At 44.0% G+C, this 14,895-nt stretch overlaps 1 protein-coding gene across 3 annotated transcripts in view; it reads right to left on the bottom strand.

Annotated features, from left to right (window-relative positions):
* dennd1b (DENN/MADD domain containing 1B) overlaps positions 1-9,001 on the bottom strand; it is a 278,033-nt gene extending 269,032 nt beyond the window's left edge. For all 3 annotated transcript variants that reach the window (XM_078561729.1, XM_078561730.1, XM_078561731.1), the window contains exon 1: positions 8,804-9,001. In XM_078561729.1, the coding sequence (XP_078417855.1) occupies positions 8,804-8,820 (17 nt within the window). In that variant the 5' untranslated portion in view covers positions 8,821-9,001. The remainder of the gene's footprint in view (positions 1-8,803) is intronic.
* Between the last annotated feature and the right edge of the window lie 5,894 nt (positions 9,002-14,895).

Here is a 14,895-nt window from a genome sequence, read left to right as displayed (position 1 = left end):
ACAGATCACTGAGGAACACTACTTGTTACATCCTACCATTTACAGAATATACTTTTGTTCCACTCTGTCTTCTATCTCCCAATCATAACCCTAAATGTATATAATCTGCACTTATTGGTATGTGTCACAGGTTCCTGGTTTCTGTGTTTTATGATATAAGACAATGAGTTAAAGTTACAGTCTAGAAACTGCCAGTCCTATTCCTGTGACATAGCGCATGCGAGTACCTGCTTAGCAAACCACCATTACTCAAGTCATTTCAGCAGAACTCCAAACTATCACAGCGGGAGGACTTTGCACCAAACAAACAGCTGCTCCCAGGACATCTATAAACCAGCAGCTTTCTAACACAATATTAACAAGGAACAAAATACATTTCCCACAATATTTAGCATCATAAGTGAACTCACTAGAATGTATTTTCCATGTTTGCCCTTTAATTATAGGTACTACATTTAAAACAATAGCGTTGCATTTGAAACAAATTACAATGCAATAAAAATTTAAGTCCCTTTCATTGGGAGGGAGAAGAAAAAACAAGCCCCTCAAAAACTACTGAATGCTAAGGAGGTGCAGAATTCTGAAATTCAAAGTCAGATTCAGCCCTCCAATTTAACATTAAATTCAAGAAATCCAAATAGAAAATGTCAAATGATCATCTGCCATAGATGCCTTTAGGATGCAATTTAGTATACATTCAATTTATGTACATGCTCGTCAGTGCACTCGAGTCTTGGACAAAATACTATATGAAATCAGAAAGATAGCCTCTTCAATTTGGGACTCTCCCATTATTTCCAACATGGATGTCAAGTCGAGACAGAAGCAAGACTAGGTGGTCCATTGCTTTAATGTACGTCTTTATGGCCATCTCAAGTACAGTAGGTACAAGACATCAGAAGCATGGCCAGTACAACATCTTCATCTGCAAACTGCACAGCATGTAAAGCATCATCATTGTTATTTCTTTCTTCCAGCAGCACCAGGTTCAGCCACCTGGACCATTGAACAGGCTTCTCGCTTTTAGACATATAGCTTCAAAAGCAACGGTGGGCATGGCAACCAGAAAAACTTCACACCTGCTCCCCGATAGCAATCATCAGCAAAAAGTTAGCCTTCTCCTGATGCAAGAAAATAGTTCATAATAATTCTGTTTGAACACATGGATATGGGGAATCACGAGTTTTCTTTTTCCACGTAAAAAAGCAACCATAAACTATGTCCAGCAATCTGGAGTGCGTCCTGCCTCACAATGAAGGTGTTTCTTCAAGGCAGCAGTGAAAGCTGCACAGCAGAGTTGCAGACTAGCTATCAATGCAGTATTTCACATTAGCTGCAAAACCATCAAGTTGATTCACTTGGCTTTGCATTGTGACAGTCAACTTTTAGCTAACAAGTCTGACAAGATTCCAGGTGGTTCTTTGTACCTAAAGCTAAATAGTAAACAGCCACCTGCAACTGTATGTGCAGTCAGTAAAGACATCACCTGATATAATGCAAAGTCATTGAGACCAGAGGGTCCTCAGTTTTCTTTTATGTTCATGTGATGTTAGCATCGCTGGCTAGGTCAGCATTTATTGCCCATCCCCAATTGCCCATGAGAAGGTGGTGATGAACCGCTGCAGACAATGTGGTGTAGGCACCCACAGTGTTATTAAGGAGGAAGTTCCAGGGTTTTGATCCAGAGACAGTGAAGGAATGGCGATATAGTTCCAAGTCAGGGCAGTTTGTGGCTTGGAGGGGAACTTGCAGGTGGTGGTGTTCCCATGCATCTGCTTGTCCTCCAAGATGATAGAGGTCATGGGTTTAGAAGGTGCTGTCGAAGGAGCTTTGGTGCATTGCTGCAGTACATCTTGTAGACTGTACACACTGCTGCCACTGTGTGTAGGTGGTGGTGGGAGCGAATGTTTAAAATGGTGGATGGGGTGCCAATCAAGTGGGCAGCTGTGTCCTGGAAGGTGTAGAGCTTTTTTTGATGTTGTTGGAGCTGCACTCATCCAGGCAAGTGGAGAGTATTCCACCACACTCCTGACTTGTGCCTTGTACATGGTGAACAGGCTTCGGGGAGTCATGAGGTGAGATAATCACAACAGAATTCCCAGCCTCTCACTTATTCTTTTAACCACAGTATTTATATGGCTGGTCCAGTTCAGGTTCTAGTCAATAGTAAACCCCTTGATATTGATAGTGGAGGATTCAGCCATGGTGAGGTCATTGAGTGTCAAGGGGTGATGGTTGGATTCTGTCTTGTTGGAGATGGTCATTGCCTGGCACTTGTGTGGCATGAATGTTACTTGCCACTTATCAGCTCAAGCCAGAATGCTGCCCAGGTCTCGCTGTATTCAGGCATGGACTGCTTTATTATGAAGAGCTGCGAATGATACTGAACATTGTTTGCACAATCGGCACATTTCTGACCTTATTGATAAAGGAGCTGAAGATGGTTAGGCCGAGGGCACTATCCTAAGGAACTCCTGCAGTGTTGTTCTGGGCCTGAAATGATTGACCTCCAACAATCACAACCATCTTCCTTTGTGCTCGGTATGACTCCAACCAGTGGAAAGTTTCCCCCCCCCCCCCAATTCCCACTGACGTCAATTTTGCCAGGGCTCCTTGATGCCACACTCGGTCAACTGCAGCCTTGATTTCAAGGACTGTCACTCTCACCTCACCTCTGGAATTCAGCTCTTTCGTCCATGTTTGGGCCAAGACTGTAATGAGGTCAGGAGCCTAGTGATTCTGCTGGAACCCAAAGTGAGCAAGTTGTTGCTGGCTAAGTGTTGCTTGATAGCACTGTCGATGACACTTGCTGACAATCAAGAGTAGACTGATGAGGCGATAATTGGCCGGATTGGATTTGTCATGCATTTTGTGGACAGGACAAACCTGGGCACATTTTCACATTGCCAAGATGCCAGTGTTGCAGCTCTACTAGAACAGCTTGGATAGGGATGCGGCAAGTTCTGGAGCATATCTTCAGTACTATTGCCGGGATATTGTCAGGGCCCATAACCTTTCCAGTATCCAGTGCCTTCAGCCATTTCTTGATATCACGTGGAATGAATCGAATTGGCTGAAGACTGGCATCTATGATGCTGGGGACCTCAGGAGGAGGCTGAGATGGATCATCCACTCAGCACTTCTGGCTGAAGATCGTTACAAATGCATCAGCCTTGTCTTTTGTGCTGATGTACTGGGCTCTCCCACAAATGAGGATGGGGATATTTGTAGAGCCTCTTCCTCCTATTAGTTGTTTAATTGTCCACCACCATTGATGACTGGGTGGGAGAGTGAGCTGTGAGGGGGATGCAGAGATGCTTCAGTGTGATTTGGATAAGCTGAGTGAGTGGGCAAATGCATGGCAGATGCAGTATAATATGGATAAATGTGAGGTTATCCATTTTGGTAGCAAAAACGGGAAGGCAGATTATCTGAACGGTTATAAATTGAGAAAGGGGAATGTGCAACGAGACCTGGGTGTCCTCGTACACCAGTCGCTGAAGCTAAGCATGCAGGTGTAGCAGGCGGTAAAGAAGGCAAATGGTATGTTGGCCTTCATAGCGAGAGGATTCGAGTACAGGAACAGGGATGTCTTCCTGCAATTGTACAGGGCCTTGGTGAGACCACATCTGGAATATTGTGTGCAGTTTTGGTCTCCTTAGCTGAGGAAGGATGCACTTGCTATAAAGTGCCGCGAAGGTTTATCCACTGATTCCTGGGATGGCGGGACTGACATATGGGGAGAGATTGAGTCGATTAGGATTATATTCGCTGGAGTTCAGAAGACTGAGAGGGCATCTCATAGAAACCTATAAAATTCTAACATGCTAGACAGCGTAGATGCAGGAAGGATGTTCCCGATGGTGGGGGAGTCCAGGACCAGGGGTCACAGTCTGAGGGTATTGGGTAGACCATTTAGGACTGAGATGAGGAGAATTTTCTTCACCCAGAATTCATTACCACAGAAAGTAGCTGAGACCAAAACATTGTATGCTTTCAAGAAGGAGTTAGATATAGCTCTTGGGGCAAAAGGGATCAAAGCGTATGGGGAGAAAGCGGGAGCAGGCTATTGAGTTGGATGATCAACCATGATCATAATGAATGGCAGGCTCGAAGGGCTGAATGGCCTACTCCTGCTCCTAGTTTCTATGTTTCTAAGACTGGATTTGGCAAGGATGCAGAGATTAGATCCAATCCAGTGGTTGTGGGATCACTTAGCTCCGTCTATTGCATGTTGCTTCTGCTATTTGGATTACAAGTAGTCCTGTGTTGTAACTTCGCCAGGTTGACACCTCATTTTTTACGTATGCCTGGTGCTGTTCCTGGCATGCCCTCCTGCACTCTTCATTGAACCAGGGTTGATCCCCGGCTTGATGGTAATGGTAGAGTGGGGGATAAGCCGGGCCATGAGGTTACAGATTATGTTTGAGTACAATTTTGCTGCTGCTGATGGCCCAAAGCACCTCATGGATGCCCAGTTTTGAGTTGCCAGGTCTGTTCAAAATATATCCAATTTAGCATGGTGGTAGTGCCACACAACACGATGGAGGATATCCTCACTGTGAAGATGGGACTTTGGCCCCACAAAGACTGTCTGGTGGTCACTTCCACCTATAATGTCATGGATAGATTTATCTGCAACAGGTAGATTGAAGAGGACCAGATCTACTATGTTTACTCCCTTGGTGGTTCCGTCACCACCTTCCACAGACCCAGTCTAGCAGCTACGTCCTTTAGGACTTGGCCAGCTCAGTCTATCATGGTGCGACCGAGCCACTCTTGGAATTGGACATTGAAGTCCCCCACCCAGAGTACATTCTGTGCCCTTGCCACCCTTAGTGCTTCCTCCAAGTGGTGTCCAACATGGAGGAGCACTGATTCATCAGCTGAGGTGGGGGTGCAGGCGGACAGGGGGTAGGGAAGGCAGCAGATAGTAATCAGAAGGCGGTTCCCTCGTCCATGTTTGACCTGATGCCTTGAGACTTCACTGGGTCTGGAATCAATATTAAAAGGACTCCCACAGCAACCATCTCCCACTCTATACCACTGCACGAATGCCTCTGCTGGGTCTATCCTGCTGGTGGGAGAGGACATACCCAGGGATGGTGCTAGTGGTGTCTGGGCCATTGGCTGCGAAGCTGGGCTATTCTGGGAAACAGCTCTTCCAATTTTGCCACAACCCCCTTCAGATGTTAGTTAGCAGGGTCAGCAGGGCTGAGTGTGCCATTGTCATTTCCAGTACCTAGTCAATGCCAGGTGATCCGTCCAGTTTTATTCCTTTATGTCTTTTCTGTAGCGGTTTGGTTGAGTGGTTAACTAGGCCATTTCAGAGGGCAGTTAAGAGTCAACCACAATGTTTGTGTATCTGGAGTCCATATGTGTGGCAGACCAGGTAAGGACATTAGTAAACCAGATGGGTTTTTATGACAATCGATGATAGTTTCATGGTGCCATCACTTAAACTAGCTTTCAATTCCAGATTTTTAAAAATTCATTAACTGAAATTTATTAGTGAATTTAAATTCCACCAGCTGCCATGGTTTTGAACCCTAGTCTGGGCCTCAGGATTACTAGTCCAGTTATATTACCACTACACCACTGTCTTTCCCCAGCTGGTGTGAAGCTAACAGATCTTTGCCAGGGAAACAGTCACAAATCCTTGGACACTGTGCTAAAAATCCTTCCATGGTAAACATTATTGCAACTGTTTCACCAAGTCATTTCTGGTTTTACTGGAACATGTTCTCACTGTGTTTACGCAGGTGCTTAAAAGACTAATTATGATGCATCCTTCAAAAACAAAAAAAAAATGCTCTTGCTGAAATTAATTTATCTTTGCCCATGCACAGGTCAGGAGTGTGATGGAATGCTCTCTATTTGCCTAGATGAACTCAGCTCCAACAACACTCAAAAAGCTCTACCAGGACACAGCTGCCCGCTTGATTGGCACCCCACTCACCACCTTCAACATTCACTCCCTCCACCACTGATGTACAGTGGCAGCAGTGTGTGTACCATCTACAGGATGCACTGCAGGAACTCACCAAGGCTCTTTCAACAGCACCTTCCAAACCTGTGACTGCTACCATCTAGAAGGACAAGGGCAGCAGACACATAGGAACACCACCACCGGCAAGTTCCCCTCCAAGCCACTCACCATCCTGACTTGGAAATATATCAGATAAAGGCAAAATACTGCGAATGCAGTAACAGAAACAAAAAAATGCTGGAAAAACTCAGCAGATCTGACAGCATCTGTGGAGAGAAAGACATAGTTAACGTTTTGAGTCCATATGATGCTCTGAAGAAGAGTCATGCGGACTTGAAACGTTAACTATGTCTTTCTCTCCACAGATGCTGTCAGACCTGCTGAGTTTTTCCAGCATTTTGTGTGTTGGAAATATATCACCATTCTTCACTGTCTCTTGGTCAAAATCCTAGAACTCCCTCCCAAACAGTACTGTGGGTGCACCTGCACCACATGGACTGCAGCGGTTCAAGAAGGCAGCTCACCACCAACTTCTCAAGGGCAATTAGTGTTAGGCAATAAAAATGCTGGCCTAGCCAACGAAGCCCACATCCTGTGAAGGAATATTTTAAAAATACACTTTGCCTTAACCCCTGTAAAATGATATTCTGACACAGCCACTCTACAATTTGATTTCAAGATATGGATGGGATCAGCCTGAAAGGTTACTAACTGATCTCCTCTTCCATCATTCTACAGAGCACACCACATTGTTGCACACTATTTCTAATAAGGTACTGAAAAATAACTCTCCCTGCATGGGAAAATGCAGTGTAGCAACCAACATCCTACCCCTCTCTTGTAAACCACAAAGAAACGCCACCTCTCATAATGATAACACAACCCACAACATCTTAACATCAGACATGGCAGAAATTCGCCGAAAATTCATCATTTCATTGCATGCTGTAGAATTTTAAAACCGCATTTGCTGGTGATCTCTTCCAACGTTTTATTAGAATTGTTCGGGTAGAAAGGTTCCCCAGCAGCACCCCAGGTTTCATTCAGCAAATACTGAAAGGGCGGTGTTGTCTGTAACATCAAGTGTGACAACAGCGGTGCGTGGCTTTCTCACCAATATTATGTCCTTTTTGAAGATTGCTGAACAGAGTTTTAGGAAGAGAACCACTTCTGCTAATTCTTGTTCCCACTCTGTGGCAAAGCACATCAGTGCACTGGTTTGCCATTCTTAAGTGGATTCTTAATATATGCATTGTAATGGAAAAGATGTCAAGGCTACTCCTAGAACTGTTTAAACTCTCCATTTTAGCCGTGTCCAAATGCAGCAAGACCTGGACAATATCCAGACTTGGGCTGACAAGTGGCAAGTAACATTTGCTCCACACAAGTGCCAGGCAATGACCATCTTGAACAAGAGGGAATCTAACCGTCATCTCTTGACATTCAATGGCATTACCATCGCTGAAACCCCCACTATCAACATACTGGGTGTTACCATTTACCAGAAGATGAACTGGACGAGCCATATAAATATTGTGGCTACAAGAGCAGGTCAGAGGCTGGGAATTCTACAGAGAGTAACTCACCTCCTGACTCTCCAAAGCCTGTCCACCATCTACAAGGCATAAATCAGGAGTGTGATGGAATACTCTCCACTTGCCTGGATAAGTGCAGCTCTAACAACACTCAAAAAGCTCTACCAGGACACAGCTGCCCACTTGATTGGCACCACCTCCACAAACATTCACTCCCTCCACCACCGATGCACAATGGCAGCAGTGTGTACCATCTACAAGATGTACTGCAGGAATTCACCAAGCCTCCTTAGACAACACCTTCCAAACCCATGACCACTATCATCTAGAAGGATAAGGGCAGCAGACACATGGGAACGCCTCCACCTGGAAGTTCCCATCTGAGCCACTCACCATCCTGACTTGGAAATATGTTGCCGTTCCTTCACTGTCGCTGGGTCAAATTCCTGGAACTCCCTCCCTAACAGCACTGTGGGTGTACCTACACAACATGGGCTGTAGCAGTTCAAGAAGGCAACTCAGCACCACCTTCCCAAGGGCAATTAGAGATGGGCAATAAATGCTGACCCAGCCAGCCACACTCACGTCCCATGAATGAATAAAAAATAAATTCCAAAAACTTTTGTTTTTGGATTTTCACATAATATGTTTTGTTTAACTGGCTACCCTGTTAACACACATACTGTTTGTATTATCCTTAGGCTTACTTACGAGCTCAGACAGGGTCTTAACACCAACCACACAGGTCTGTTTTTGTAATATTAACGATCAAAACATGGTATCTTTCCAAACAGAATAGGAGACTTAATCGCCTTGCTACTAATATTTTCCTAAACTGGTCCTTCTATTTTTCGTGTAATTTACAAATGATAAGACAATATTTGTACACCAAATACAACATGAAATTGCAAGGCTGGAGGAACCCAAGCCTTTTATTGTTTCGTAAACCAGACAGTGCAGATGTTCAGAGCACATCCTGGTTAAACACGAAATGTACAGCCTTCACCGTCATCAATCTGATTTAGCAGAGAGAGGGAGGGAGGGAGGGAGCAGGCCTGAAGCCTCAAGACTTCAGCAGATTCAGAGACACTGACGCTTTTGCTCTGCAACAAAAGCCAACGCTCCCGGCGAATGCAGCAGGCGCCAGTCCCGTCCCGTCCCGTCCCAGCTCGGCTCACCCCAGCCAGGTGCGTTGCCCCCTGCGGCAGGAGTCCCCAGCTCTCCATCCACCCACCCACCCAGCCTCCCACCCTCGGGCCCGACCTCCCCACTCACTTACTTCAGTCTACAGTCCATGGTTACGGCATCTCGGTGCGGCTCCCCCCCCCTCCCCGGATCTCTCCTCTGTCTGTCTGTCTGTCTGGGCTGCGGGAGAAGCAGGCGCACAGACTGTGGTTGCAGCCGAGGGAGCAGCGCTGCTTCACACCACTCACGGGACCATGGTGCTGGTACTGCTGCCGCTGCTGCTGCTCCACCTCGCAACACACACACACACACAGACAACAGACAAATTAGGAAGTTCGGACTCACTGACAGAAAAGGTTGGCGACGTCACCTGACCGAGTCCCACTATAGGAAGCTTCTCAGAGTTGAGTTCACTCCACTGATAGTGGATTGTCAGTGGTGGGGTGAAATGAACACGTTGAGCAGAATAAGTGACATCGAATCTCCTGGTGAACATCAACACTAGCTGGGGGAAAGAAATCAGGTAAAATAAAACCTCCAGGTGTGCAGTGTGGGCCTACATTATTGTCTTCTCTTTTTTTTAAGTAATTATCTTTTTTCGTCTGTTTGTGTGTATTATTTTCCCTAAACCTCTATTCAGGAAGTTTAAACAGTGAGAATGTAGGAATTCTGTTGCTCAACTCTATAGCCTGTCTTCTACATCCAAAAACAAGCCCACCACCACCACCTTCCCCTTTCCCCACACTATTCCCAAGCCCAAACAGCCACAAATATTTGTAAAACAGCTGTTCCAAGCAATATCAATGTAGAGCCATTTCCAGTAAATAATCATAATCAAGATAAATGGTCAATCCTGTATGTCACCCCCCAGGTACCAGAGAGCTTCAGTGTCAATACAGTTCTCTGCAATTAAGTTACCATAGTTCTGAACAATAATTTCACATGCGAGTGTTATCATGTGGATTTCAGTACAGTATGGTGGATGTGAAATTGCCCATCCACTTGAACTGGGAAAATCGACTTGGAGTGTAAGCAAGTGTGTTTTTTCTCAATATGTGACAACAGTACTTTAAGCTAGACAACAGGAGCAAAGGTTTGAAGGGTCGTGAAGACTCGAAACGTTAACTGATTTCTTCTCCACCGATGCTGCCAGATCTGCTGAGTTTTTCCAGGTAATTCTGTTTTTGTTTTGGATTTCCAGCATCCGCAGTAGCTTTTAGCTTTTTGTTTTTAACAGGAGCAAAGTACTGGTGCTGACAGTGATGGGAACAATATATGTTATGTGACGAATGGCTGGTAAACATCGGCCAAGAAGCATATTATCACAGCATTAAAGCATATAATTATCTTATGGAAACTTTCCAAAGCTTGATAACTATATAGAGCCCTCTGATTCCTTCTTACCTTTGATCCCTCTGGAGTTGGCTCAAACTGCTGAGATCAGGGATGAGTTTAAAGAATCACAGGCAGGAACCCAGTACTATTTGGATCATCTAAATATTGGCCAGAAAGTTATCTAATTAACATTTTAAGCTCGCTATGTCAAGCAGCAGTTGGATAAAATGGGTTTGTGGAGTAAAGACAAACAAGTGATACATGCATAAACAATACATTTACAATTTGTGTTACACATTAATGAAACCAAAAAATGCAACTTATACTACAGTTCTACAACTGATAATTTTGAAGGCAATGTCTATTCATCAATACATCCCAAGACTGTATATGGACCTAGGTAAAATTTCCCCATTTATAACCAAATCTGCAATTTTTTGGAGATAAAATATTCAAATGAAGATGTGCTTCAGAAAAGATGTTATTATTCAGACTCCATCAACACCATTTTTCTCCCTAACTTCATTCACTTCCCTGTTCCTCAACTCAGATTTTTGGACCATTTGATTCAACTTGGTGTTCTTTTTGACTCTGAGTAATGTTTATCTATCATCAAGACATCACTCAATTTAAGGGTGACTTACAATGCCTCCTCCAATGCCAATGAACTTTTATCATACTTACATTATCAAAGGTCAAAGGAACAGGAATAATTTTCCCCCTCAAACCTGATTCATCTTTTTAGGTCCAAAGTGGATGACCTCATCTTTACCTTCATTGAAATCCATTTGCCACAGTTTTGCCCATTCACATTATCTATCCATATCGCTATCATTTCTGGCTTCCATCTACACTGCTTAAAATGCCACCTATCATTGTGTCATCAGCAATTTAGATATGTGACTTTCTATCCCATCATGTAAGTTATTAATAAATACGGTGAATTGTTAAGACCTCAACAATTAACAATTGATCTAGCATCAAATGCCATTTCCAGAAAAGAGTTGGGTGAAATTTTCCTAGCCCTGTACAGGCAACTTTGAAAGTGGAGGGGTGGGTGGAAATCAGAGCCACTCTCTCAGGTATTCCTGCCTCCGGGAGATTTTCCTGGAGGTGGACTCCCTGACCCCGTGGCTGCCCTCCATCCACAGTGGGTAGCGGGCACCAGGTATTTAAAAGGGCAATTTGCCCTTTAACTGTGCGCAGCAATACAACCAATCAATTAAGAAGGCAAATGGAATGTTGTTTATTGCAAGGGGAATAGAACATAGATATAGGGCTGAAAGCAGAATACTGCAGATGCTGGAAATCTGAAATAAAAACAGAAAAGGCTGGAAAAACTCAACAGGTCTGGCATCACCTGTAGAGAGAGAAACAGAGTTAACATTTTGTGCCCCTAATAGTCTTCTCTAGGGATGTTTTTTTACTGTTGTACAGGGAATTATTGAGGCCATGTCTAGATTTCTGCGTGCAGTTTTGGTCTCCTTATGTAAGATAAGACATAATTGCGTTAGAAGCAGTTCAGAGAAGGGTCATGCGACTGATTCCTGGGATTGGGTTGTTATCTTATGAGGAAAAGTTGGACAGGGTGGATCTGTATCCATTGGAGCTTAGAAGAATGCGATGCAATCTTATTGAAACATAAGATCCTGAGGGGATTTGACAGAGTGGATGCTGACAGGATGTTTCACCTTGTGGGAAAGACTAGAAGGGGGGACAAAGCTTAAAAATAAGGGGTCTCCCACTTAAGGTGGAGATAAGGGTTTTTTTTTTCCCCTGAGGGTCATGAGTCTGTGGAATATCAGACACTGCTGTCCATGCCACTATCACAGAGCTGTCGTGCATAACCGAGGCCAAAGGCATCCTTGTGGAGCAGTCCCCCTTCATACTGACAGCCTGGACAGTTCTGGGCCTTTCCGCTTCACCGCTATTTTGAGGCAACATTGTGTTTTCCATCTACCATAAGCAAGTGGGTGAAAGGTTATCGGGGTAGGTGGGAAGGTGGAGTTGAGGTTATAATCAGATCAGCCATGATCTTTTGAATGGCAGAGCAGGCTCAAGGGGCTGAGTGGCCTACCCCTGCTCCTAATTCGTATGTTTGTATGTTCATATGCACTTCAGCAGCACCCAACTCTCCCAATGGGAGTTGTCATCCAGACACTCCTAGAATCTTTCTCTTTGGACCTCCTACATCTGTGTCCTGCCTGCCATCCTTTTTGGACACTGTGGAGCTGGCCTGTCGGCTTCCGACATGAATGAGGTCAGGACCCACAAATGGTTCCGCCAACTGAAAATGTTTTAAGTGGAGAAGGTCCTGCCCTTGTGTGTAGAAGTGTTTCCTCATCTCCCCTGAAAGGTCTGGCTCTAATTTTTAGACTGTGCTTCCTAGTCCTAAACTCCGCAACCAGTGGAAATTGTTTCTTTCAAGCTACCCTATCCTTTACCCTAATATCTTGAAAACTTCTATCAAGTTATCCTTTAACCTTCCAAATTCCAGGGAATACAGCCATGGTTTTGCAATTGCTCTTTGGAATTTCCCTCTCCAAGTCCAGGTATCATTCTGGTAAACCTACACTACAGTGCCGCCAAAGTGAATATATCCTTCCTAAGGTGTAGTACACAGCACTGCTCACAGTACTCCAGATCAGGTCTTATCAGGGCTTTGTATAACTGAGGCATGATGTCGAACCCTGCATTTCTTCTTCTTTAGCAATAAAGACCAACATTATATTGGCCTTTTTGATTCTTTTTTGTTCTTGTTCAATGACATTTGAATGGCATACGTGTATGGATGCACAATTCTCTCTTGACTGCCACAGTGCCTAGCTTTACAACTTTCCAACTACTCTATTCTATCCTTATTAAGTTCAAAGTGGGTGACCTCACATTTGCCTACATTGAAAGTTTTGCTCATTCACTTTATCTATTAATATCACTTCGTAATTTTATGCTTCTATCAACAATAACAATTAACAAAATCATAGAATTGTTCCGGTGTAGAAGGAGACCATTCAGCCCATCGTGTCTGCACTGGCTGTCTGAGCATTTTAACTTCGTGCCAGTCTCCTGCCTTTTCCCCGTAACCTTGCACATTGTTTTTATTTCAATAATCATCCAATGCCCACTTGAATGCCTCAATTGAACCTGCCTCCACCACACTTCCAGGCAGTGCATTCCAAACCCTAACTACTCGCTGAGTGAAAAAGCTTTTTCTCACCTTGCATTTGCTTCTTTTGCAAAACATTTTAAAACTGTGCCCTTTGGTGCTCAATCCATTAACGAGTAAGAACAGTTTCTCTCTATCTGCTCTGTCCAGGCCCCTCGTGATTTTGAAAACTTCTTTCAAGTCTCCTCTTAGCCTTCTCTCCAAAGAAAACAGTCCCAACTTCTCCAGTCTTTCCTCATAACTGAAGTGTCTCATCCCTGGAACCATTCTCGTAAAGCTCTTCTGCACTTTCTCCAATGTATTCACATCCTTCTGATAGTGTGGCACCCAAAACTGTACACAATACTCCAGCTGTGGTCTCACCGGTGTCTTATATAAGTTCATCATAACCTTCCTGCTGTTGTACTCTATGCCCCTATTAATGAAGCCTAGAATACTGTATGCTTCAGTAACAGCTCTGTCTACCTGTCCTGCCACCTTTAATGACTGATGTACATATACACCCAGGTCTCTCTGCTCCTGCACACCCTTTAGATTTTATACTGTCTCTCCATGTTCTTTGTGCCAAAGTGTATCACCTCGCACTTCTCCGCATTGAACTTCATCTGCCACCTATCTGCCCACTCCACCAATGTGTCAATGTCCTTTTGAAGTTCTACACTGTCCTCCTCACAGTTTACAATTCTCCCAAGTTTTGTGTCGTCCGCAAACTTTGAAATTGTCCCCTGCACACCAAGATCCAGTTCATTTATATATATCAGGAAAAGCAAGGGTCCCAATACCAACCCCTGGAGAACTTCACTACAAACCTTCTTCCAGCCTGAAAAATACCCATTAACCATTACTGTTTCATATCCCTCAGCCAATTTTGTATCCACATTGCTTCTATCCCTTTTATTCCATGACCTATAACTTTCCTCACAAGTCTGTTGTGTGGCACTATATCAAATGCCTTTTGGAAGTCCATATACACCACATCAACGGCCTTGCCCTTGTCAACCATCTCTGTTACCTCTTCAAAAAACTCCAGCAAGTTAGTTAGACACGATTTTGCTTTAACAAATCCATGCTGACTCTTCCAAATCAATCCACATTTTTCCATGTGACTATGAATTCTATCCTGAATAATTGTTTCTAGAAGTTTCTCCACCACCGAAGTTAAACTGCCTGGTCTGTAATTGCAGGGCAGATTTTTACAATCTTTTTTGAACAAGGACGTAGTGTTTGCAATTTTCCAGTCCTCCGGCACTTCCACCAAATCCAGGGAACATGGAAAGATTATTGCCAGTGCCTCTGCAATTTCCACTTTCACTTCCTTCAATATTCTTGGATGCATCTTATCTGGTCCTGGTGCCTTATCAACTTTAAGTACTGACAGCTTATCCAATATCTCCTCCTTATCAATTTTAAACCCTTCTAGTAACTGAGCTTCCCCCATTGTCACCATGGCCTGGGCAGCATCTGCCTCGTAGATAAACACAGATGCAAAATATTCATTTAACACCTCAGCCATGCCTCTTGCCTCTATGTGTAAATCCCCTTTTTGGTCCCGAATAGGCCCAACTCCTCCTTTTACCACCCTTTTTCTATTGATGTGCTTATAGAATACTTTAGGATTTCCTTTTATGTTAGCTGCTAGTCTTTTTTCACAATCCCTCTTTGCTTCTTGTATTTGATTTCTCACA

Source organism: Cetorhinus maximus, chromosome 17 (genome assembly GCF_964194155.1).
Source record: "Cetorhinus maximus chromosome 17, sCetMax3.hap1.1, whole genome shotgun sequence".
In the NCBI taxonomy this organism is placed as follows: Eukaryota; Metazoa; Chordata; class Chondrichthyes; order Lamniformes; family Cetorhinidae; genus Cetorhinus; species Cetorhinus maximus.
Note: the sequence above shows the minus strand (reverse complement) of the source record. Positions and strands in the feature narration are given on the sequence as shown.